At 39.9% G+C, this 22,873-nt stretch overlaps 1 protein-coding gene across 1 annotated transcript in view; it reads left to right on the top strand.

Moving 5' to 3' along the window:
* The window catches only part of MTHFD1L (methylenetetrahydrofolate dehydrogenase (NADP+ dependent) 1 like), a 186,932-nt gene that overhangs the window by 24,997 nt on the left and 139,062 nt on the right, over window positions 1-22,873 (top strand). The window contains exons 8-11 of the mRNA XM_055311580.1: window positions 4,305-4,416; window positions 12,199-12,290; window positions 13,894-13,991; window positions 16,777-16,950. Of these exons, the coding sequence (XP_055167555.1) occupies window positions 4,305-4,416; window positions 12,199-12,290; window positions 13,894-13,991; window positions 16,777-16,950 (476 nt within the window). The remainder of the gene's footprint in view (window positions 1-4,304; window positions 4,417-12,198; window positions 12,291-13,893; window positions 13,992-16,776; window positions 16,951-22,873) is intronic.

Here is a 22,873-nt window from a genome sequence, read left to right on the forward strand (position 1 = left end):
AAAAAAAAGAAGAACCTAACTTTTTAGGACTTTGCCATGCAATACTCAAGGAGCCCCTGTGCCACGTAAGATTTCACAGACACACCTTACATTGCAAAGCAGTCTAAAGAATCTGCTGTGGAACATATGAGCCACTTAACCAGGCTCACACGACCAACGGTGTGTCCCAGTTTATCAAAAGTGGGAGAACACGGGGTGCCTGGGTGGCTCCGTTGGTTAAGCATGGGACTTTGGGTTTCAGCCCTGGTCATGATCTCCTGGATTGTAGGATCAAGTCCCATGTTGGGCTCCATGCTCAGTGCAGAATCTGCTTGAGATTCTCTCCTCTGCCCCTCTTCAACTCAAATTAAAAAAAAAGGAGAACAAGTTCGAGCTGCCCTTGCCTCAAGACCACTCCCTGTGTGTGTGATGCCTGCCCAGCTCATGTGCAGGGACCGATCAAGAACACCGATGTCTGTGTTGGCAAAATAAGTAGAAATTGGATGTTTAACCATTTCTTTTCCTATCCCAGTGGTTTGTCCTATGCACCACTAGAAGATAGATCTTCTATCTAGAAGATCCTAGTTCTAAGTTCTTGTAGGCAGGGATTTTTTTTTATTTTCAGATCCTCAGCAACCTCAGCGTCTGTCCCAAGTTGCACCTGAGAGTTGGCTGCTGAGTATACTCACTAAGAATTCTTGACCTTCTTTATTCTCTTTAAGTTACTGTAATTTTAGAAGCAAATCTTTGCTGGAGAAAGGACCTGTTGATTTTTTTTTTTTAACTTTGTTTTCTGAACTGTGTTGGTAACCTGAACAATATAGAAACAGGTTTTATAGGTCTCAGGTAATATCACAATTCATCAAGACTTATTTCTCGACTTTTTTTTTTCCTAACTCATCCCAGCTTTCAGATAATATACATATCTCATACCTAAGATTTCCATATGTGTCCTTTCAAAACACATTGATAGCGGAAGATAAATTCTGCCTGGGGTGGGGGGGGGCATTGTACTTTCTGTAATTTGAATTTTAAAATGCCTTTTTTTTTTGTTGCTGGTTTTGTTTTGTTTTGTTTTTGCTAAATACAAAATCATGGTGTTCCTTAGGACCTTGCAGATCACATCTTTCCTGCATCTCCCTCTGTCCATTTTCTGATGCTTGCCCCTCCACCCCTTAAAAATCAATGACGTAGTGAAAAATAGTTTTCATGAGCTCTAAACTATGTTACTCCCACATGCTCCACGTTAAGGTCAGCATATCTGTGTCTTACCATTGTTTTAACATTTGGTCTTCCGCCTGGGGAGTGGGCGGTGCTCTGTAAGCTGCTTCTACTCAAGCCTCAGCAGAGAAAGCAGTATTTTGTTACGAGGTAGAGTTTCAAGGCTGGCTTTGGCCAGGGTCTTTCCCATTTGGGAGGAGGAAAGTAGAAACAGCCAGCGAGACGATAATTCTCCTTGAATTCTAGCTCATTAAAATCTTCCTTACTCCTCAGTGAGTTATTTATTGATTTAAACAGCTAGCAGTTTTCCTTCCAGAAAGAATTAGCATCTCCAATGTGATCATTCCTAATGGTGGAGATTTTTGTCGTTTCTCTGTGGGATCAACTGTCCTCCAGTTGCTTATTAGCACAGCCCACTTGAGGGTCGTGTTTAAATATGGAGTTGAGGAGTCAGAATGAGATCCCCGAGTTTTATAGGTAATGAAAAGAACAGGTTGTATCAAAGGCACCATGTGTAGGAAACTAAGTGTTCTTGGGGGACTTACGTGAACCTGTGATCCTTGGCTTTTTCCAAAATGAATGTTTCGGGCTTGTACTTATTAACTTCCCTTTTTTTTTTAAAAAACTTCCTTTTTATAAAAGTTTTAACATACTCTGTTTTTGCTGCTCTTGTGCATGAAAATGTAGCAAAAATGGCATTTCTTATCTGCTGATCATTTCCAACGAGAGTTAAACATTTGAGTTTTCTCTTGAGGCTTGCTATGTTTGAATATCTCCAGTAGTATCAATAGATGAAGAAGTACATTTTTTAAATTCAGATGTTTAAAATCCTCTTTCCTTAACACTTTTTTGTCCTTAAATGTAACATCGCTCAAAAATTTAGCGGCTCTTAGGATCTGCCTTTGGAGAACATGTGGCACTAACCGTACTAGATTACTGGGGATGTTAGCGGTAAACTTTTGAATTCCGTTTCACAGTGTTGTGGTCCCACAGCATTAAAAAAAAAAAAAAAAGGATGACGGGCAGCCCGGGTGGCTCAGCGGTTTAGCGCCGCCTTCAGCCTAGGGCGTGATCCTGGAGCCCCAGGATCAAGTCCCACATTGGGCTCCCTGCATGGAACCTGCTTCTCCTCTGCCTGTGTCTCTACATCTCTCTCTCTCTCTCATAAATAAATAAAATCTTAAAAAAAAAAAAAAAGACTTATTTCCCTGTCCTCTTGGGCCTTCTCAAAGCCCACAGAGCCATCCTTTAGGAGAGACAGGGCTTGGGATCGAGTCCCACGTCGGGGTCCCTGCATGGAGCCTGCTTTTCCCTCTGTCTCCGCCCCCCCCCCCCGTGTCTGTCTCTCATGAATAAATAAATAAAATCTTAAAAAAAAAAGGATGACAGTTGTAGTAGGGGCTTCTTCTCTTTTTAATGTGAGTCACGCAATGGATTTACTGTGATACCATTTCAGCATACTCTTCCTGTGTCTTAATGTGTGGCAGTGGAAAGCAGCAAGCACTGTTTGGGTCCAGTGAATGAATGTGTTAATTCCCTTTTCCCTGTTGACGTGACCAAATTGATCAAATAGATCAGGTGTTCCTGGGATGCTAACTCTAAAGGTTGCCTTCACCTGCTCTTTGAAAAGACATGCCTTTTAAATTGTTATCGTGTTCCTCCTCTGTCAGAGGAATTTGGATCTGTTCTAGATCCTGGCCTTTTTCTTTCATAAACCAGCTAGGCCTGTCATGGATCCGCTTCCCTGCACTGCCATCTCTTGTCCTGAGATTTTTTAGAGACGTTAGTGGATGCAGCCTCTTGCCCAAAGTTTGTTACAGAAGACTTAGGCTGAATTGTTGACCTGGTGCTTCCCGCAGCAATCAGCCTGTCCAAGCAGAGAATGGATGAGGGCGCATGAGCACCTTTAGTTATGGGGAACTTGGGTGGTGGTAGCGGCAATGGGTATGTCTATGTTTTGTCTCCCTCTCCTCTATCTGTCTGATTCTAAAGAGTCTGCGGTTGGTTGCAGGGCATTGAAGTCTGCGGGCAAAGCAATGTGGGGAGGAAAGCAGTGTGGGGGAGTGGAGGACGGGCAGTTGTCTCTTTCTCCCTCATTGAGTGTTCTAAGACTGTCTCCTCTAGGGGAAACAGGACTTACGAGAGAGGTGCTTACGTTTTTCTGAGCCTCGGTTTCCTTGTCTATTAAGTGGGTTGGTAGTAATGCCAACCCACATAGCTGGCACGTGCAATCAGAGCTGTTTTCCCTCATAGGTCCTTCAGATTCCTCCTCCGTCTCACCTCTGCACATGGATCCAGATTGTGATCGTCTTTTGCTTAGTTGGGATAGTACTGGGACAGGTGGTCATTATTTGGTTGAGATCAGAGTCAATCTCTTCTAAATGTCCCCTTCCTACCAGACATGTTTCTCCAGCACTGTTATCAAAATTGGACAAGACGGTTGTGATGAATGTGTTTTGTGTCAATAGTTGCATTCTTTCCTTTTTCTTAAACAAAAAAACAAAAAATAAAAAAAACAAGCAGTTTGACAGGAGACTAAGCAGAGCCTCCCAGAAAATGAGATTCTTTCTTGAGCTTTTGAAATTCCTCCCATAGATCCAGTAAAAGTTCCATATGGGCCTAATTTTGACTGTGTAGTTGTACAGGCCTGCAGGCCCCCCCCAAACTGTCCAGATCTTCAAGTGGCTCCCCTGCAACCTCCCCCACTCTCCTCCTGAGCCACTGCATGAATCCGGACACCGCCCATCCTGTACCCCTTTCAGTCTCCTGCCTCCATCCGTGTAGTTTCCATGGTCCCATCCTTTCTCTGGAGACTGTAGTTAGTGGTGAAAACGTGTAGATGGTGATACTGCACCCAGTGGACATGCTGAACTGGCTACCTTGAAGAAATTGTGCCCCTTTTTCTTTCTAGGATACGATAATCATGCCCTGTCCTGACATGTGCTGCATTAAGAAATTAGTGAAGTGATTCTGTCCATGTTCTTAGGGTGGCACCAAACTGGATGGCTGTTATATATTGCACGGAAGTTAGTTGACACAGATTGCTAGTCATGTGTCTCTGCCACAGATTAAAACACATGTGATGTTTTTCTTTTTCTTTCTAGCTTCTTGAGGCTGATATTGTGGTGTTAGGCTCTCCTAAGCCAGAAGAGATTCCCCTTTCTTGGATACAGCCAGGAACTACGGTTCTCAACTGTTCCCATGACTTCCTATCAGGTGGGCAAACGTCTTAAAATTGGTGTTGGGCTGCTAATGAAAGCAGGTAAGATTGTTATGAGAAATGTTAACCTTATTCAGAAGAGAGGATGTCCCTGAAAGGTTGGTCATCATCAGCATCTGTATAGAGAATAGGAAACTCAGAATGTTGACGGCCTACTCATTGAGTTACCGGATACTGAAACCACATCGTCAGGTGAAGAGAAGCCAAGATGCCAGCTACGGTAGCTGCCTCCCACTCCCACATGCAGACATGCCCCTCCTGGCCCCTAGCATGGAGTAGTCAGGTCAGTTGTGATCTGAAGTAGATCATCCGTCCATGTGTGAGATACACTAGAAATAGTGGTTTCCAGTCTTGTCCAACAAAGCAGAATCCATTCTCCCAAAGAAATCTTTAGATGAACCTCAACATGTCAAAGCAAATGAAAACAGTTGCTGGGAGGGATGGGAATGGAGACCAGCCCTTGTGCCTGATTTCCCCTTGCAGTGACCCCTCAGGCACTTCCTTGGAGCCCCAGAGCCACCTCAGAGCAGTGTGAAAGTCGCCATCAGAAACAGGTGGTCTTAGGATGGTGTTTCACCAAGGGATCCAGAAATGTCTGGGACCATACCAGACCTCCCCGCCCCCACCACCCTTCAGAGGAGCTCAGGCTGTGCCCACATCAGCATATCCAGGAGAGGGGCCAGTAGAACAGGCCCAGAGGGATGCTTTTTTCTCATTCACTGAAAGACTCTCTGAGACTAAGAAAGCTTTGCACTGTACCTAGCCCACCTTTTCAATCCTTGGGTAACGTGTATAAGAGATCCTACTTCCCTGTTACCTGCAGCCTTCAGGTTTCAGTGTTGGAGAGGACCATGCTAAGCTGGCCTGTTGGGCAGCATTTTTCCCCAGGGTGGTCAGAGGTTGAGCCAAAGTGGGTCTCTGTCCTCTTTCACTTTTGCTAGATCTGGAAACCTAGACTGCTCCACAGAAGAGTGAAATAGAGAATAGTATCAAATAGTGTGTGTGTAAAAAAAAAAATAAAAAACAAATTGTGTGTGTGTGTAAAACTTTGATCCAGTCACCTTGAGATAACCATTTTACATTCTTCCACAAAAAATGCACTGAACTTAATTGGATTGGAATGTAATAGGAAAAGAAAACAATGTATTACTGAAACTCATATAACTATTATTAATATATAACTGTTACTTCAAAAAGAAAAATAATAGACCCACCCCTCTAGGAAATTTTCTTCCTCCCAGGGGATCCCTGGGTGGCTCAGTGGTTTAGCGCCTGCCTTTGGCCCAGGGCGCGATCCTGGGGTCCCGGGATCGAGTTCCGCGTCAGGCTCCAGGCATGGAGCCTGCTTCTCCCTCCTCCTCTGTCTCTGCCTCTCTCTCTCTCTCTCTCTCTCTCTCTCTCTCTATGTCTATCATAAATAATAAATAAATAAATATTTAAAAAAAAAGGAAATTCTCCTCCTCCCAAAATTAACCAATCATATTAAAAGCCCTCTGGGGCTGGAGGGGGTGGGGTGGATTGGAGTATGCAGGGATGATGCCCAGGAATTTCCCAGAATGCTCAGGTACTTGGCTCTGCATGAATATCATACAGATGAATAAAGCAATTAGAGGTATAATATAATGTGAATATAGGATTAATTTCTCCTTTTAGCAAATAAAAGGCTTGCACTAAATAATTTCTTTGAATTATATGTAGTTTCGGGATATAACTTTCTTTCCCCACCTGAAAAAAAGCAAGGCCCAAACCATAAATGATGGCCATCACAGATTTGTTCCTTGCTTAAAATTTGGATGAGGAAAGTCAATTATGACTTTATATTCTTTTCTTTTTAAGATTTTATTTATGTAGGCAGCCTCAGTGGCTTAGGGGTTTAGCGCCGCCTTCAGCCCAGGGCATGATCCTGGAGACCCGGGATCGAGTCCTGCATCGGGCTCCCTGCATGGAGCCTGTTTTTCCCTCTGCATGTGTCTCTGCATCTCTCTCTCTTTCTCTTCCTCACCCCCCCATCCCGTCTCTAATAAAAAAAAAAAAAGATTTATTTATGTATTCATGAGAGGCACACAGAGAGAGAGAGAGAGAGGCAGAGACATAAGCAGAGGGAGAAGCAGGCTTCCTGAGGGGAGCTTGATTCAGGACTTGATCCCAGGACCCCAGGATCATGCCCTGAGCCAAAGGTAGACACTCAACTGCTGAGCCACCCAGGCGTCCCCTTTATGTTCTTTTAAATGAATGCTGCTTTGCTGTTATATTTACTTGCATTATTTTCTTTTAATTAAAGTTCATATGTTTAGGGAAAACTTTGGCATAACCCTGGCTGGAGAGAGACACTACTTCAGTGTTCTTTTGGAATACCTTTGAGCTCTATGATTAAATAAATGAAGGTGACATATATATATATATATATATTTTGGTGAAACTGTGTCTTTTTTTTTTTTAAGATTTTATTTATTCATTCATGAGCTACACAGAGAGAGGGAGAGAGAGGCAGAGACACAGGCAGAGGGAGAAGCAGACTCCATGCAGGGAGCCAGACGAGGGACTCAATCCCAGGACTCTAGGATCACGTCCCAGGCCGAAGGCAGGCGCCAACCACTGAGCCACCCAGGGATCCCCTGTGTCTTATTTTTAATAGGTTTCTTTTGAGGACCTTTACTTTTTTAAAGGCATTCATAAAACATTAGATTTCAATGTAGTGAGCCTTCTGGGGGGAACAAAAAGGATCAAGGCATTATGTTTTGACAGAACAATTCTGTATGTAGACTGATTACAGTTAGTTTATTTTAAATGTGTCTGGTCCAGTACTAGCAGTTTTCATCTTGATTTTTGAATGCCTACTGCCCAGAATTAGTACATGACACGTAATACATGCTCAGTAAATACTGAGTGTTGAATGAGTGAATCAACTTGGACTCAGAATTGTACTCTGGTTGATTACAGTTTGAAGTTTGTAGATACATAGATATCTCCTTGAACTTGTCTCTCATGCAAACACAGGGCTGAGAGGGCAAAGACAAGATGAAAAATGCTCTAGTGATTAAGTAGAATGTTCGCACCATTCATATGAGCATGATTTTTCCTGATAGTGAGTTTTCACTTTTATTTATTCAATTTTAATTTTTTGAGAGAGAACCTTTTAAAAGATTTTATTTTTGAGTGATCTCTCTATGCAACATGGGACTAGAACTTACCACCCTGAGATCAAGAGTCCCACACTGTACTGACAGAGCCAGCCAGGAACCCCAGGCAATTTTAATTTTAGCAACTTTGATTAGTATGAAAATTTAATCTCCGAATAGATTGATGAAAGGCTTTTCTCCCTTTTTTGCATTACCTCACCACCTTAAACAAAGACTTCTTAAAGCATTATTAAAAGGAAAGATGCTTTTATTCACACTTAAAAATGAAATGTTCCTAAATAACTGATGATTGGGTGAATGCAGGGTTTATAATGAAATTTTCATACTCCTCTTAAAGGTACAGGGCTTCCTTCCCCCCCCCCATAAAGATAGATGGGATATGGTGATTTATAATGAGATAATTCTATAGAGGCATTTTATTGAATACTTAATCCCAGGAGAGATTTTTCAGATGGCTGATATCCCAGAGGCAGTGCTCAGAAAACAATTACACCTAACTTGTTGGATCTGTTCACTCTTCTGTGGCATGAGTCTAATGTTTTGATTTAAAAGAGGAACATGTATCTTCCTTGAGTAGTACCAAATTATACTATGGTTCTTTACTCTGGCATATAAAAATCTATGACATGCCAAAGGGAAAATCTGATCTATTGGAAGTGAGTTGAGAAAGCGAATGACTTAATGATTGGATAATAAATCCTTACCAAGTAAAAATAACTAACTAAATAAACAAATAAAAGAAGGACATGTTAATGTTCAGTTTTCTAGCTATAACAATAATATTTTATTATTAAGTTTCAAATCACAGAAGCTGTGATTTTATAATGCTCTGCTTGCTAAAGAACAGAATTCATCCTAAGCAAGACCATTTTGTACTCTAATATTAAGACTTATTTCCTGATGGGACAAAGGAGAAGCTGGTCTGATGTTGGGCCCAGAGAAGAATATCAAAACAGCAATTTTGTGGGTCAGAGTACTTGACAGCATCATTGTAAGTGAGTGTAAGTATATTTAGTGTGGAGTGATAGGAGAACCCCAGGTGCATCTCAGGGTTCATGCTAACGACCTGGGGAATCCTGGGAGACCTGAAACTTTCTCTCTCATGAGCCCAAAAGGAGACAGTATAATTAATACAGTGTTTGGAAAAGCATGGAATTTGGGTCATATTGATTTTACTCAAAGAGAAGAGAGGTTGTTTTGGTTTTGGTTTTCTCTTAATTGCATTGTATTTACAAGCTGTGTGACTGAGCAAATAACTTAAGTTCTGTGATCTTCAGTTTCCTTGTGGGTACGATGGAAACAAGGCTCTCGAGAGGAATAAATGAGCTCTCACCTCATAGCACCTCTTTCATAGGAGCTGTCACTAAGTGGTCCACCACCTCCTCCCTCCACTTGATTGTCTTCAAACCCCTAGCACACAAAGTAGCTTTCAGATTTCATATTAGCAAAATGTAAGTCTATGTTTGAAAATCCAGGCCAGGGAAGGTCTCTTCCCAATGAGTTTCTTAGAATGTAAGAAGGTAGCTTTAAAGAAATTAGACACACTTGTAATACAATCTTTATCTTAGTGCACTTGGAATAAAATAAGGACATTTGCTTATGAATTTTGAACTCTAATTATTCCAAAATCCATTATATCTATTACCTGTTTCCCTTACTTCTTTTTTTTTTTCCCAGGAAATTCTAAAACATTGGACTCAAATGTTATTGTCAGGTTTCATTTCAAATTTTAACTAGTTCTCAGTGTAATACATTTAGTGTTCTCACTTTTTAAAAAGTCTCAAGACGTTTAGAATTACAACTTATTATATACAGATTCTGTTAATTTCTTCCTTCTTTGGTTTCAGTGATTTCAAAAGAGCTATTTATTTAAGTTGATACTAATTTAATTCCTCTTTTTTTTGAAAATTCTTACATTATATTCTGTTAAAAAAATAAGACATTGTTATTTGATGGTGGAATTCAAATGTTTTAAGCTATGAGTTCAACCCTTGTGAGCATTGTTACAAAAATTATATAAAGATTTCATTTATTGCATTTTTTGTTATCCTATAAGATGAATATATTTAACTTAAAACTAATCGCCAGTGATTTCGAAAATGTGATCTATACTAATTTATAGTTGTTGTTTTTTTTTTAGTTTTTCCTGTTTTCAAAACTTCACATAAAGTTTTTCTAAGTTACTCATTTCTCCCAGAGGATGAGAGCATATATCTGAGGGTTCATACAATGCTTTTGTGATAAGAAGGGTGCCCTGGGCCAGACAGCAGAAAAGCTGAAATGTGTCCATATAGCAGAGATGGCAGGAAGACCAAAGAAGAATTTGCATTGGTCCCTCCCAGTTCATTTATTCTGGCAAAATTCCCAGGGTGGTCTCAAAACAGCTCCTGTCAGGGAAAGTACCATTCTGATTTCCAGGGAAAGCATTATGACACATTAGCCTTACATTTTCTTGTTGTAGAAAGTTTGGTTAGGAAGAAAAATTATAAATGAAAGGCCATCTTTTAAAGTGATTCATTGACCTGTCCTTGGAAGAACCACGAGTAAATGGGGAGTGTTTAGTGGGAAGTGAAAAGACCCATTTGGTTTGGGACGGGACCCCTGGGACCCCTGCCGGACTCGTGGGCTGAGTGCAGACAGCCTTGGCAGGCAGAGTGTAGACAACCTCCGGGTGGAGCCCTGCCTCTACACAGGCAGAGGGGTGAGGTCATGATTTCCTTTCTTGATTCTCTTTAGCCATGAAATTTGTTAAGAATGTTATTCCCAATTCACTGAGTTACCATCTTCATTGCTTCAAATTCTCTGGATTCAGAACTTTTTAACTAGGTTATCCTTAACATTAATATCCTACAATACAATTTCTCAGTTTCTATGGAAAAATGGTCTTACCACTTTTATGATAGGGGTTTTTTAAGTTTTCAAATTTAAAAGTTCTCAGTTTTAAGATGACATCTATTCATACTACAAAAACAATACAGTGTTCATGACAGTTTGTGAAACAGAGAAAAGTAGACAGAAAAAAGTAACAACTTCTGATCCAGTCACCTTGAGATCACCATTTTACATTTTCCCAGAAAGAAAACATTAATCATAATTGTCTGGGATGGAATGTAGTAGAAGGAAAAGAAAACACTATGATACCAAAAGCATTATTGAAATTCAAGTAACTTTCTTCAGAAAGCGAAATGTTGGTTCCTGCAAGATGCTTCTTCTTTTCTTTTTTTTTTTTAAGATCCCAGGACCCCCAGGGTCATGACCCAGCCCAAGGCAGATGCTTAATCACTGAGCCACCTAGACATCCCCTTGCAAGATTCTTCTAACATTTAAAATATATGTGTAGGCACATTTTGTATTGTGTTTTAAAATCTTTGTTGATTTTAATCACCTTCTATCTTATGCAAGGCAGTGGCTGAGATTATGGGAGGAATTGCTTACTGTGTAACTCTGTAGGTGAACTATTCTTCACTTGCATGGGTACTTGTGATTCTGTTCTGGGACTATGCATTAATAAATTGCATTATTAATAAATTAATAATACCAGCTCCTGGCATGTAGCTTTTTCTTATTTCTTCTTCATTTAAAGATAGAGATTAAAAGGAAAGAAGTATATTTCTTTTCCATAATGTTTGGACAAGACCTTTAGATCAGATCTCTAGTGGTTCAAGCAAAACAAAACAATCTCATTCTCTATGACTCTTGGCTTTTGCCTAAATATGATTTATAAAACTGTGAAGTGTTGCTAATCTTTAAACAATACCAGAGGGATATGATTTTCCAACACCCTTAATACGTTTGACTGTAGAGCATCACAGAACACTTAAGGGTAAGTGTTTTGTGCTCTTTCTTGCAAAGGACTGTCAGCAAAATGGATAATATAAGAGTCAAGTGGTCCAAAATAGAGGAAAATAGTTTCTTAATTCAAAAAAGTTGCTATGAGAAATGTTTCTTTTTCTCTAAGGGAGAATATAGGCTAAAGCATTTTACATGTGTGCTCGCTTTTCATAACCTTTGTAAGTGCCCACTGAAGAAGGGAGAAGTAGAATTCTTACAGTTGCCTCTGTATTTTGAAAACCAGATCATCCTGAAAATGAATATCCTAAAAGACAATTTCTCATTTTTTTATGGAAACTTGGTCATATTACTTTTATGGCAGGGATTTTTAAGGTTATCAAAGAAAGCCTGATCATCTACACAGCACTTTGGCTGTGATTATGCTGTGTTTCAGTCCTCATTCTTATGCTTTGTATACATGAGTGAAATTGCTTTTATTTCATATGTACTGTTTAAACATATACATCAGATGCCAAGCCCTTTTCGTACCACATCACATTTCATTCTCACAGACCTCAGTGGGGTTGTAACTACCCACAGTAATTAACAGACCCAAAGTCACAGTTCCTGGTTAGAGATGAAAGCAAGATTTTCACTCAGTGTGACTCTAAAATCTGTGGCGCAGTCAAGAGTCCCAAGGCTGTGCCAGGGACAGGTGACCCCTCAGGAGCTGTGCCATGACAGCCTAAGTTCCTTGGTTGAAAATGAGATTACTTAGCACACTGGCTTTTTACTAGGAGCAGTTGGTTGTAAATGAGAGTATCCTAAAATCTTTTTTTTTTTTTTCCTCCTCAAATTTTTTTCTAGGGAAGCTTGGATGTGGTTCTCTTGGGGTACATTTTAATGGTCTCATTGCAGAGGATGATGTGAGTCTCCTTGCTGCTGCTTTGCGGATTCAGGTTTGTTTGCCACAGCTCTTTGAGAGTTTTTGAGTTGGTAGCTGTAATTATAATAGTTGCTAACATTTGACAAGTATTTTCTGTTGAGCCGACACATTGTTAAACACCTAACACACAGAATGTCATTTAATTCTCACAATAGCCCTACAAGATAATGTTGTTCCCATTTGGTAGATAAGGAAATGGAAGCTTAGAAAAACTTGTCTTTCGTTAAATGACGAGGGTGGGATGGGGACCCAAATCAGGGTCTGTTGTTAGTTATCTATTGCTGTAGAATAAATTATCCAGAATTTTGCAATTTAGAACAATAAACATTTATTATCTCACAGTATTTGTGGGTTAGAGATTTGGGAGCAGCTCAGCTGTATGGTTTTGGCTCAGGATCTCTCATGCAGTTGAAATCAGGAGGTCAGCAAAAAGGCTTGAGTGGGGCCAGAGCCTCCACTTCCAATATGGCTCAGTCACGTGGCTGTTGACAAGATGCCCTAGACTGTCACCATACAGACTTCTTAGTAGAACTCTCATGATGGGGCAGCTAACTTCCCCCAGATTGAGTGATCCAAAGAAGGAGGCAAGGAGGAAGCTGCAGTAGGTTTTATGGCCTAGCTATCCAAGTTACCCATCATCGCTCCCCTTTTTCCTCCTTGCTAGAAATAAATCAGCAGTCTAGTTCACATTCAGGGAACGAGAATTTGACCCACCTTTTGAAGACAGGAATATTCAAGGTTTTGTGGACTGCTTAAAGCACCACCATCTGTATGACCCAAAGCCCAAGATCTCCAGCTTGCTACCACGCCGGCTGTGCATTCTGCTAGTGCTGGAAGGTGGTGAGGACTGCTGGCAGTGATGTTGAATATCAGGAGAGAAACCTGAGCCTGTAATTTCTGCCGCAGTAGAATTAAACAGAAGCAACTTTTAGTTTCTTTCCTATATACGTGGTGTATACAATTAAAACTTTTTACTTCCACGGGGGCCTGGCTGGCTCATTCAGTAGAGCAGGGTCATGAATTCAAGACCCACAATGGGTGTAGAGCTCACTAATAATAAATAAATAAACTGACCCCGCTTTTAAAAAATAAAAAAATAAAAATAAATAAAACTTGTACTTCCAAATGGAATATAATACCTTTCTATAAGGATTGGGTGTCGCATTTTAACCTAAGCCAAATTTTATTTCTCTGTCTCTCTTTGTGTATCATCATTTCACAATTCAATGTTCTTGTTTTATTATACCAACTGTAAAAGGATTATTCTCAAAACAGTGTTGCAGATTTTGAAAGCTGGGCGTCCAAGCTGATCATTCATGCATTCTCCAATTTCTCATTGTTCTCTTCTGAGATGAAGAACACACTATAATTTTATTCTATCTTGATGTCTTTAGTGAACACTTAACCTATTTTAAAAATACCTATGTCTCACATTTTCCTTTTTAAGAAAAATTTACTATGCTAATTGCATGTGAATAAAATTGTTCCTGGTATTCACTTGGATTATTGTGCAACTTTTCATCACATAACATCCCCAAACAGTATTTTCATAGTTGTAGATACCTACCCTGTCAGCCTTTACTGGTATAACATGCTTTCCTTTCTGTCCCTTGAAGAACATGGTCAGTAGTGGAAGGAGATGGCTACGTGAACAGCAGCACACAAGGTGGAGACTTCACTGCTTGAAACTCCAGCCTCTCTCCCCCGTACCAAGGTATTCACGGGATTTGTTTATAGTGATGTCAGGTCACCAAAGTGCCTCAGATGTCCAAAGTTACCCTTTGGGTGGGGGCATAGCTCGTGGTATTATGGCTTTGGTGGTGGACAATTTTCTCTAATCACATTGCTGCACTAGTTTTTCTGTCATTTAAGTCCTAAATATTAAATGATAATGAACATGTTTACCATATTTTATCAGTTCTAGCATGTATAGAAAATATCCATATTTTTTCATTTCTGAAGTCAGTATGCTCCTTACTGTCAACAGCATATCCTGTTTTAAGTGGCATCGTTTTTTCTTCTTACTGATCTATAACATAATGGTGTCTTATAGTTGACAAAATATGGTAATATGATGTTTGGAATATGCTTTTCAGTGTAAAAAAATGCCCAACTCCTCTGTCAGCTTGGTCTTCATGGCCAGGTAGGTGTCTACCCTAGGGGCAAATGACCAACCAAACCAAACACCATTCAACGTGGGAAGTGAGTTCAACTTTTCCTCAGAACATGGTAATATCTATTATCTGACTACTCTGTGATACTCCAGATGGATATTTTCTTCAGAATAGCATTTAATGAAGTGCAAACTATATATTCTCTGCATAAATTTGGAAATACGTAATGCAGGAATAGTTCATTAGATAAGATACCAGAGCCAGAGAAATGCATTTTCCAGCCTCATTGTGGGTCCCCCTGGCTGCCCTGACTCCAGTGAATTGGCCTCACCCTCTTCATCCAGGGTATGCATGATGCTGTTGGAAAACATTTCTGGGGGATCCCTGGGTGGCTCAGCGATTTGGCGCCTGCTTTGGCCCAGGGTGCGATCCTGGAGTCCTGGGATCGAGTCCCATGTCAGGCTCCCGGCATGGAGCCTGCTTCTCCCTCCTCCTGTGTCTCTGCCTCTCTCTCTCTCTGTCTATGATAAATAAATAAATAAATCTTTTTTTAAAAAAAAAAAAGGAAAACATTTCTGTAGATAAAACCTCTAGGAATTGACTAACATCTCATTTCATTTCGTTCATTAGATCTGATCCATTTCTTTGAGTCACAGCTGAACATTCATGGCTTTATTCTATCCACCAGGCTGTGTTTTCACCCCTGAAATAGACTGAACATTGTAGTCATCTTCTGTGTTCGTTAATACATAAATTCTAGAGAACCTTGTTCTTTGTAATGTCACCCCTGTTGTTGTGCAGTCTGTTTCATCAAGTATCTTAATTTTTTGAAGTTACTTACGTTGTTAAAGGACTTCAATTTTTAAAAGTAAATGAGTATGTTCTACTTACAGAGAACTAAAAAAGAAAAAAATTGAAGTGGACCCTGCCCAATTATGTACCAAAGGCTTTGCATAAATCTAAATAAATTCCACTTGGGGGTAAGAAGTGTTTTAATTGGTGAAGTAAATTTGACTTCTGAGGTACTAGAGGAAGAAAGGCAGGCTGACTAATTTCTAAATTCCTGAAAAATCAAAACAATGTCACTGTCGCTTTTTAGCTAGTGAAGAAAAAACTTTGGAGGTTTTCCAAGAGTCAGCTCTCCCATTTAGGAGATTTGGGGAGGAGAGAAAGAAAAAAAAGATGCAGACAGGAAGGCAGAATGAAGGGGACCATAAGCAGTGAAGGGAGAAGGGAAGAACTGGAAGTGGCAAGGCTGGTGTGGCTGGGGAAGGAAGCACAGAGCTCAGCCCACATCCAGGTTGAAGCACACTCTCCCTCTGCAAGCTGCCGTGGCACACTTCAGAGAAGTTCCCATTGGAAGTAGGTTCGCTGTTACCGCTTGCACCAAGGTCAGACTTCCATGGAGTCATGGAGGAGAACAGAGTCATGTGAGGGCTTAGGGTTGATTATCAGCAGGAGCAAGAGAAAGAAAAAATCAGAGCAAGGGGCCACCTGCTAGTGGAGACTGCTATACCCCAAAATAAGGGCTCCAGGGTGAGTCAGGGCACTGCTGTCTTCTCAGGTATCAACCCTGATGACTGACTGAGTCTGACACCTGCTCTCCCAAGCTCTGTCTTGTGTCTGCCAGGTCTTCCTCTCAAACAGATGGTCATCCTGGCAGGTGGATGGACTGAACCCCCATTAAAACCAATAGCTGAGCTCAGGAGCCCCAAAGGACTCTCCAGGAAGTTCAGCATATACTGATTTTCATAGCACTCCTGGAAGATAAACAGTGGTGTTCTCTTCTTGCTGGTCAAACGGAAGAAATTTTTTGCCTGGTGACACTCCAGAGCATCTAAACTTTTCCTGTGTCTGAAGTTGAGCTTCAAGCACTAGGTCCTTTTACTGACGGTTATGCAATTAATAAAATATTTTGAAATACAATTTTGGATTTGAAGTAGGAAAAAGAGAGGGAGAGTATGGACACAGATAAAACAAAATAGCATTTCCACATTTCTGAATCGCCAAGAGACACATGAGGCTAGCCCAGTAAGCGCATTATGCAATAACCCATCTATTCATGGTTAACAAAGTCAGTGATGACCCACAGAAAGCACTCTACTCTACAGTGAACGTACAGTTCTCTCCTATAGCATTGGTATTATCTTTGTACCTGGGCAGAATTCTGTGATCTTCATGAGTTTTTAAGAGTTGCTTCTCTAAAGAAATGTACCATTTTTCATGCACGTTAATTATTAGCAGTTGTGCTCAATACTGCTTGGGAGAGAGGACCACAAAGCAATTGCTTTGCTTGAATTGTTGCTGTGGCGTAGGGCTGTTTTCACTCTAGCAGTGACCACCTAAGCTGAGGAGGCACTTGCCTCCTATGTGTTTTCCCCGCAGTGATCTTGAGATTTCAAGAGCACAGACTCCAAAAGCCGTGGATGTCCTTGCCAAGGAGATAGGATTGCTTGCAGATGAAATTGAAATCTATGGCAAAAGCAAAGCCAAAGTACGTTTGTCCCTGCTGGAAAGGTTAAAGGATCAAGCAGATGGAAAATACGTTTTAGTAGCTGGGTAAGACTACTTTTAAAATCTATTGTACTAAGAAGGCATGTTTATAAAAGTCTCTTCCCTATTTTTACCTATCATCACACCCCTCAAATTCATCTGTTTCTCAAACTTGATATTTTTGTGCATTTCACTTGGCATTCCTTCATTTGACATGAGGTAAGTTTTCATTTTCAGTGCAAAACAAATTAGTCTCCTCCACAAAATACAAAGTATAACGAATTCCTCGTCTAGTATTTTTTATTTCTTATATTGTGTTTTGGTCATCTTTGTTCTGTCTTGGATTTTTCATTTAGTTTCTCATGATAAGAATTGAAAGTAAAATATTTTTAACTGAGTTGGGGGTACATGTGTTCTACTCAGAGATAACATTTTAATGGAAAATGTACCGATAATTGTGTGAAACTAAACATTTTCCTGTTAATATCCTAAATATTTGTGTATTTGCGTTGTCAAAGTTCATTATTTCTCTCCTCTTGGATTTTAAAATTAATATTGGGCCATTTTCATTTGTGTTGGTCGTTTTATAAAAGACAAATGCATAGTTTTTGTGAAAAGGAGTGTTTGTTTTCCTTCTTTTTTAAAAAAGAAATATGTTCACTGGCTGAAAAATGACAGAAAACAAGGGATTTAAAATATTTTTTCAATGTGACCTAAGGGAACATCAGGAGACCATAGAAATTCCATTGTTGTCTTGAAATTTCATTGCAGTGACTTATTGATGATATATAAGCCAAGGCTTAAGACACAAAAATCTGTTTATTAACAAGCAGATACATTTCTTCTAACTGGACTTGACTCTTGGTTAACTATCTTTATATATTTAATTATTAATATAAATGCCTTGCTTCTTTTTCTGGTTTTAAAAGCCTTACACACTCATAAAGCTATTCTAAAATGCAGAAAACTATAAACAAGAAAGTAAAATATCCCAAATCCTACCACCCAGAGGAGGGGGCTGTTAACCTTTGAGACCATCTTGTCTTTCATAAATGACATCATCTTCCAAGCTGTTCTGTTCTTCAATAGCATGTTGCATACTTACTCCATCTGAGTCAGTACAGAGCTGGGTTATCATTTTGTCTGACTGCATATCATTCTGCTGCTCACATCCTAGGTTCTGGGGGCAGGGGCAGTAAAAATGCCTGAGATGTGGGTGGATTCCATTTCATCCATCTTTCCAGACTGCAATACACTGGGTGGCTCAGTGGCTGACAGTTCGTCGTGCTTTTAATTCTTCAAGTATATTCAGGCCAAAAAATGATTTGAAAATATCATAAGGATGTTCCACATTTATTTAACCAACTCTCTGTTGATGGGCACTTAAATTGCTTCCCATTTTTGGACACTATCAACAGTGCTGAGATTAACAGCCTTGAGCATGCTCATTTGTGCACTTGTCCAAAGACCTCCTTAGGAAAAATCTCTAGAGGTTTTAAATTCAGTGTTTTAAAACTACAAGTAAAGATCAAATACAATCTGTATCACCTCTTTAATAGCCAAATTTCTTCATATTTCTTTCTCTCCCTACCTCCCCTCCTCTGTCACTCTTTTGTAAAGATAGACAACTAGGGCTTTCAGAGTCACTTGGTGGCTATGGTTTCAAAGAATTCATACTTTGTTGCCTGTGGCTTAAACCTCCTCCAGGCTTCCAGGCTCAGTACAGTTGGACTCCCCGTCTCACTAGGGTCCTTTCCAACTTAGGACCCCACCCCTAATATCTCTGTCACTGAGCTACAGGGATGCTCTGTGCTGAGAAGAGAGTTGGCCTCGCTACAGGCACCCTCTGGGCAAGATCCATGAAAGGAGCCAGCTGACTTGGGGAGTTAGTTGGGGGACCCCTGGGTCCCGGGTTTGAAGCACACATGGAGTGTAGTATTGCTTTTCTGGAATGTGCTTAATACAAGTTTTGTTTTGTTTTGGTTTGGTTTTTCAGAAATAAACTCTTGGACATTTAGAACTTCAAAAGTAAATTTAGTATTTTATCCACAAATTTGTTTCCTTTTTTCCAGGCTCTAAGTGATCTTGGTAGGTGGATTTGCTGGTTTTCTCACCCTGCTTAACATGGGAAGACGTAAGGAAAACTCAGGAGGGTGGGTTCTCAGGATACCAAGGAAGACTCAAGCAGTAATATTCCATATGGAATAGCTGTGATTTACTCTTTTGGGTGCTTGTTATTACTGGAAAAAAAAAAAAAAACAGTCTACACGTGGCCCTGCCCTTAGTTGGGAATGCAGAAGTGATACTTTAAAGCAAAAACTCTGATGGTGTTATCAGATTCCTAACTTGAATTCATACTGTCAAGGGCTGGCCTCCAGCCACATGCTGGAGAGTGACAGCTAGTCTGTCCTAGGATTATAGCTGTGTTTTGGTCCATGCCCCTAGAACATTGCTGCTTGCCCCACCCTGTCTCTTTCTTTGCCAGCATTTGTATATGCATCTGAGCTGAAGAAGCCAGGTTGTCATTGTCAATAGAAATGAAAGGAAACCTGAATTCTCAAGTACAGATTTAACCCCAAGAGATAAACAATTCTTTCTCTGAAATGGTGGTATATGTTCCTTACAAAACAAAGATCTATGAAGAACAAAATTAAATTGTTTTCCATTCAACTGCATTGAAAAAAATGCTGTGAGGGTAGGATTTCGAGACATACCTATGTCTGTAGGAAAACTTGAAGAGTTTTAGAAAATATATACCACACTGTGTAACCCACACAAACAACTGTGTGAGTTTAAGTGTGTAAACTACCTTTTTAAATCTAACCTTTTAATAGCTGGATGTTTGAGATCAGTTTAAAACACCAGACAATCATTTTATTTAAATCTAAAATGAAGGGCGCCTGGTGGCTCAGTGGTTGAGTATCTGCCTTCAGCTCAGGTTGTGATTCCGGGGTTCTGGAATTGAGTCCCACATCGGGCTCCCTGCAGGGAGCCTGCTTTTCCCTCTGCCTATGTCTCTGCCTCTCTCTCTGTGTCTGTTGTGAATAAATAAATAAAATATTTTTAAAAATCTAAAATGAAAAGTTCATTTGCAATAAAGACCACCTCCATAGTTTTACTTTTGGCCACATTAGTTATGGAAAGTGACAATTGACAAACCATTTTACATGCTATCCCTACTTCTTCAGAAACAGAAAGGACCCCTCCATTAAATGGGGAATTATTTCCTTTTCTGAAAGATTTTTTTTTTTATTCTGGAACTTATACTGGCTTACAGAATAAAAATTTAACATAATGAAAAACAAAAAGGAGAAAATGAAATCTCATTACTGAGAAGTGTTAAAACATTTTTTATATCTCCTTCCAGGATTTTCTCTATATGTATCCTTTTTACACATGGAGATCATGCTATAAATACCATTTTGTGTCCTGCCTTTGTTTCTGAATGCTATAACATGAGTGTTTCCCCATGCTTTAGCAGAATTCAGATACTCAAGTCTTCAAGAAACCTAAACAATATATTTGTGGTTGTACATTTGAACTTAAGCATAAACGTGATTTAAATGTGTCAACAGTAGAATTAAAATATAAAACAATGGGATTTTTAAAAATCTTCTGTTAATAACCCAAATGCAGAACAGATTAATTCGTTTTAAAAGCTATTCTTCAAACTTTAGAATTTCTCAATCCATCAGAATCATCTGTATTCCATCAGCTACACATCGCGTGGTATTTACACCTATACATCACTGTATTTGCTTTGCCTGATGAAATGAAAAGTATTGGGAATTGTTCAGGGAAATCTGCCAAAAGAATCTTAGGGGCTCTTGAGTTTTACATATTTTCCCAGTTACACTAATGAAAAGGAATTTGTTTGAGAACTTGCCGTGGAGTGCAGCTGTAGGGCATTGAATGTGTGTGCAGGCTCCCATCTCCACTGGCCCTTTACCGATTTCTGTGCAGAAATTTTTAGAGCTACTCTGAATTGCTCAGACAGCAGTTAAATATCACATTAAAGAATAATTAAAATCATGCACATCACTTTCTTATACATGTAGAATGCCAAATACCTCTTTTGATTTTTTTTTCCTTTTAATATTCCAAACCATTCCTTTGGTACATGTAAAAATAACCTTTACTGACTTTTTAAAGATTTTGCTTTTTTGCTTTGGGTAACTATTTAAATATCTGTGAGTTTTTTGCTATTTGCACAACCTGAAGAATAAAACAAAGGTATTTAGAAGAGACCACTACTGGCTGGGCCTTTGAACTGTTCACATCAGTCAAATGTGATGGGAAACACAACCCAGTGGACTATAGAATTTGTTGTCAGGAATACAAGCCTTTAAAAACTTTCCAGTCAGGAAGATGCCTGGGATGAGTGATTGATATATTCATATGCTGCTTGAGCATGGTAGGTTTGGAGCGCATGGTTAGAGCCATGGCTCATGACAATAATACTGTTCTTGACTCAGATTTTGAGAACCATGCGCAGTTTTGCCACTACAACCTGCATAAGCAATCTCTTTGACCTTGGAGTAAATGGTACACTTCTTTAAGCATGTGTCTAAACTGTCACAGAGTACAATAAATTGTACTATAGTCAGCAGTACACATATTTGTCTTAGAAAAGGCATCTTTGCTTTGTCAGGCATTTTTTTTTGCTCATGTGTGCCTCGAAATGCACTGAGAATGGGTGTTCTTCACCTTAGTGAGCTTGTGGACTGGCTAGGCAGGGCAGCTGTGTCACAAAGCTTGTAATGATACCCTCTGAAAAGTTACATAATACATACGTATAGGGGCTCTGGGTGGCTCAGTTGGTTAAGCATCTGCCTTTGGCTCAGGTCATGATCCCGGCATCCTGGAATAGAGCCCCACATCAGACTCCCGGCTCGGCAGAGTCTGCTTCTCCCTCTGTCCCTCCCCCTTCTCATGCTTTCTGTCTCTCAAATAAATAAATAAAATCTTTAAAAAAAAAAGTGATGCTTTGGGGTACAGAGGGGAGGAGATAGAGCTGCAGGGAGATGTTAAGGGAGAGAACTAAAAACCATAGTTCCCTCTCCATAAACTCTAAGCTCTTAACCAAAAAAAAAAAAAAAAGAAAGAAAGAAAGAAAGAAATTAGGTTAACGTTGTGCTCATTGTTTTCTGAGTCAACTTGATAATTTTGGGGTCAGAGTTAAGGAGAATGGCACTACAATTAAACCTAAGTCTGATATCAAGTGTAGGAATGAAGTAAAATACAATTTTTATTGTAGCTCTCCTTTTATTGCTCCCAATAAATACTTCCTGCTTTTTTTATTTTCCTGAATTGTATTAGTTGGCAGAAAGCTGAGCAGTCCTGTGTTTCTAATTAAGAATTGGATGGTTAGCTGAAGTTTTGAGGAGGTCATCTCTGGGCGTGTCTGCTTTGGGCTGTCTCCAGCAGCTATGTTAGCACATCCTTGGGAATGAAAATGTAATTCTTCATGTGACATGCTGAAGTAAACCACCTATTCCTTTGCAAACAGTAAATGGTTGGTACAGTACTTAATCCACCCTATCTTTGATACCACATTTTTTTTCTCAGGCTATCATAAGATCGTGATGCCTGTGGTTTACCAACTGCTTTTATTCCTGCTGTGCTAAGGAAAGAGAAAGTTGACTCAAAGTGTAAACACTTTCTTGTAACTGAGTCTTCACATTGACCAAGTGTCAAGTGGTTTGAGGAGTTTGATGTTTGCTTCACCTGGCGTGTTTAGGTTGGTGCACCAGCTGCCTACGGGAGCCCTTGTTGCTGTGTGTAGTGATGCAGGGCCCTCACCCCGCAGCGGGTGTCTCTGGGCCATGTGACTCTGTGCGCACTTCCTTGGTTCCCTTCAGAGACTCCCGTGGCACACCCCTGCCTCATCATCGTGTTCTCTTTTCTGCTCCTTCTGAATTTTCTTTTGCTTTCTTCTGACTGTTCTTTAAGAGAACATGTTCTGGACCATTCTGTCCTTAATCCCTCT

This window comes from Nyctereutes procyonoides, unplaced genomic scaffold (genome assembly GCF_905146905.1).
Source record: "Nyctereutes procyonoides isolate TBG_1078 unplaced genomic scaffold, NYPRO_anot_genome, whole genome shotgun sequence".
NCBI lineage: Eukaryota > Metazoa > Chordata > Mammalia > Carnivora > Canidae > Nyctereutes > Nyctereutes procyonoides.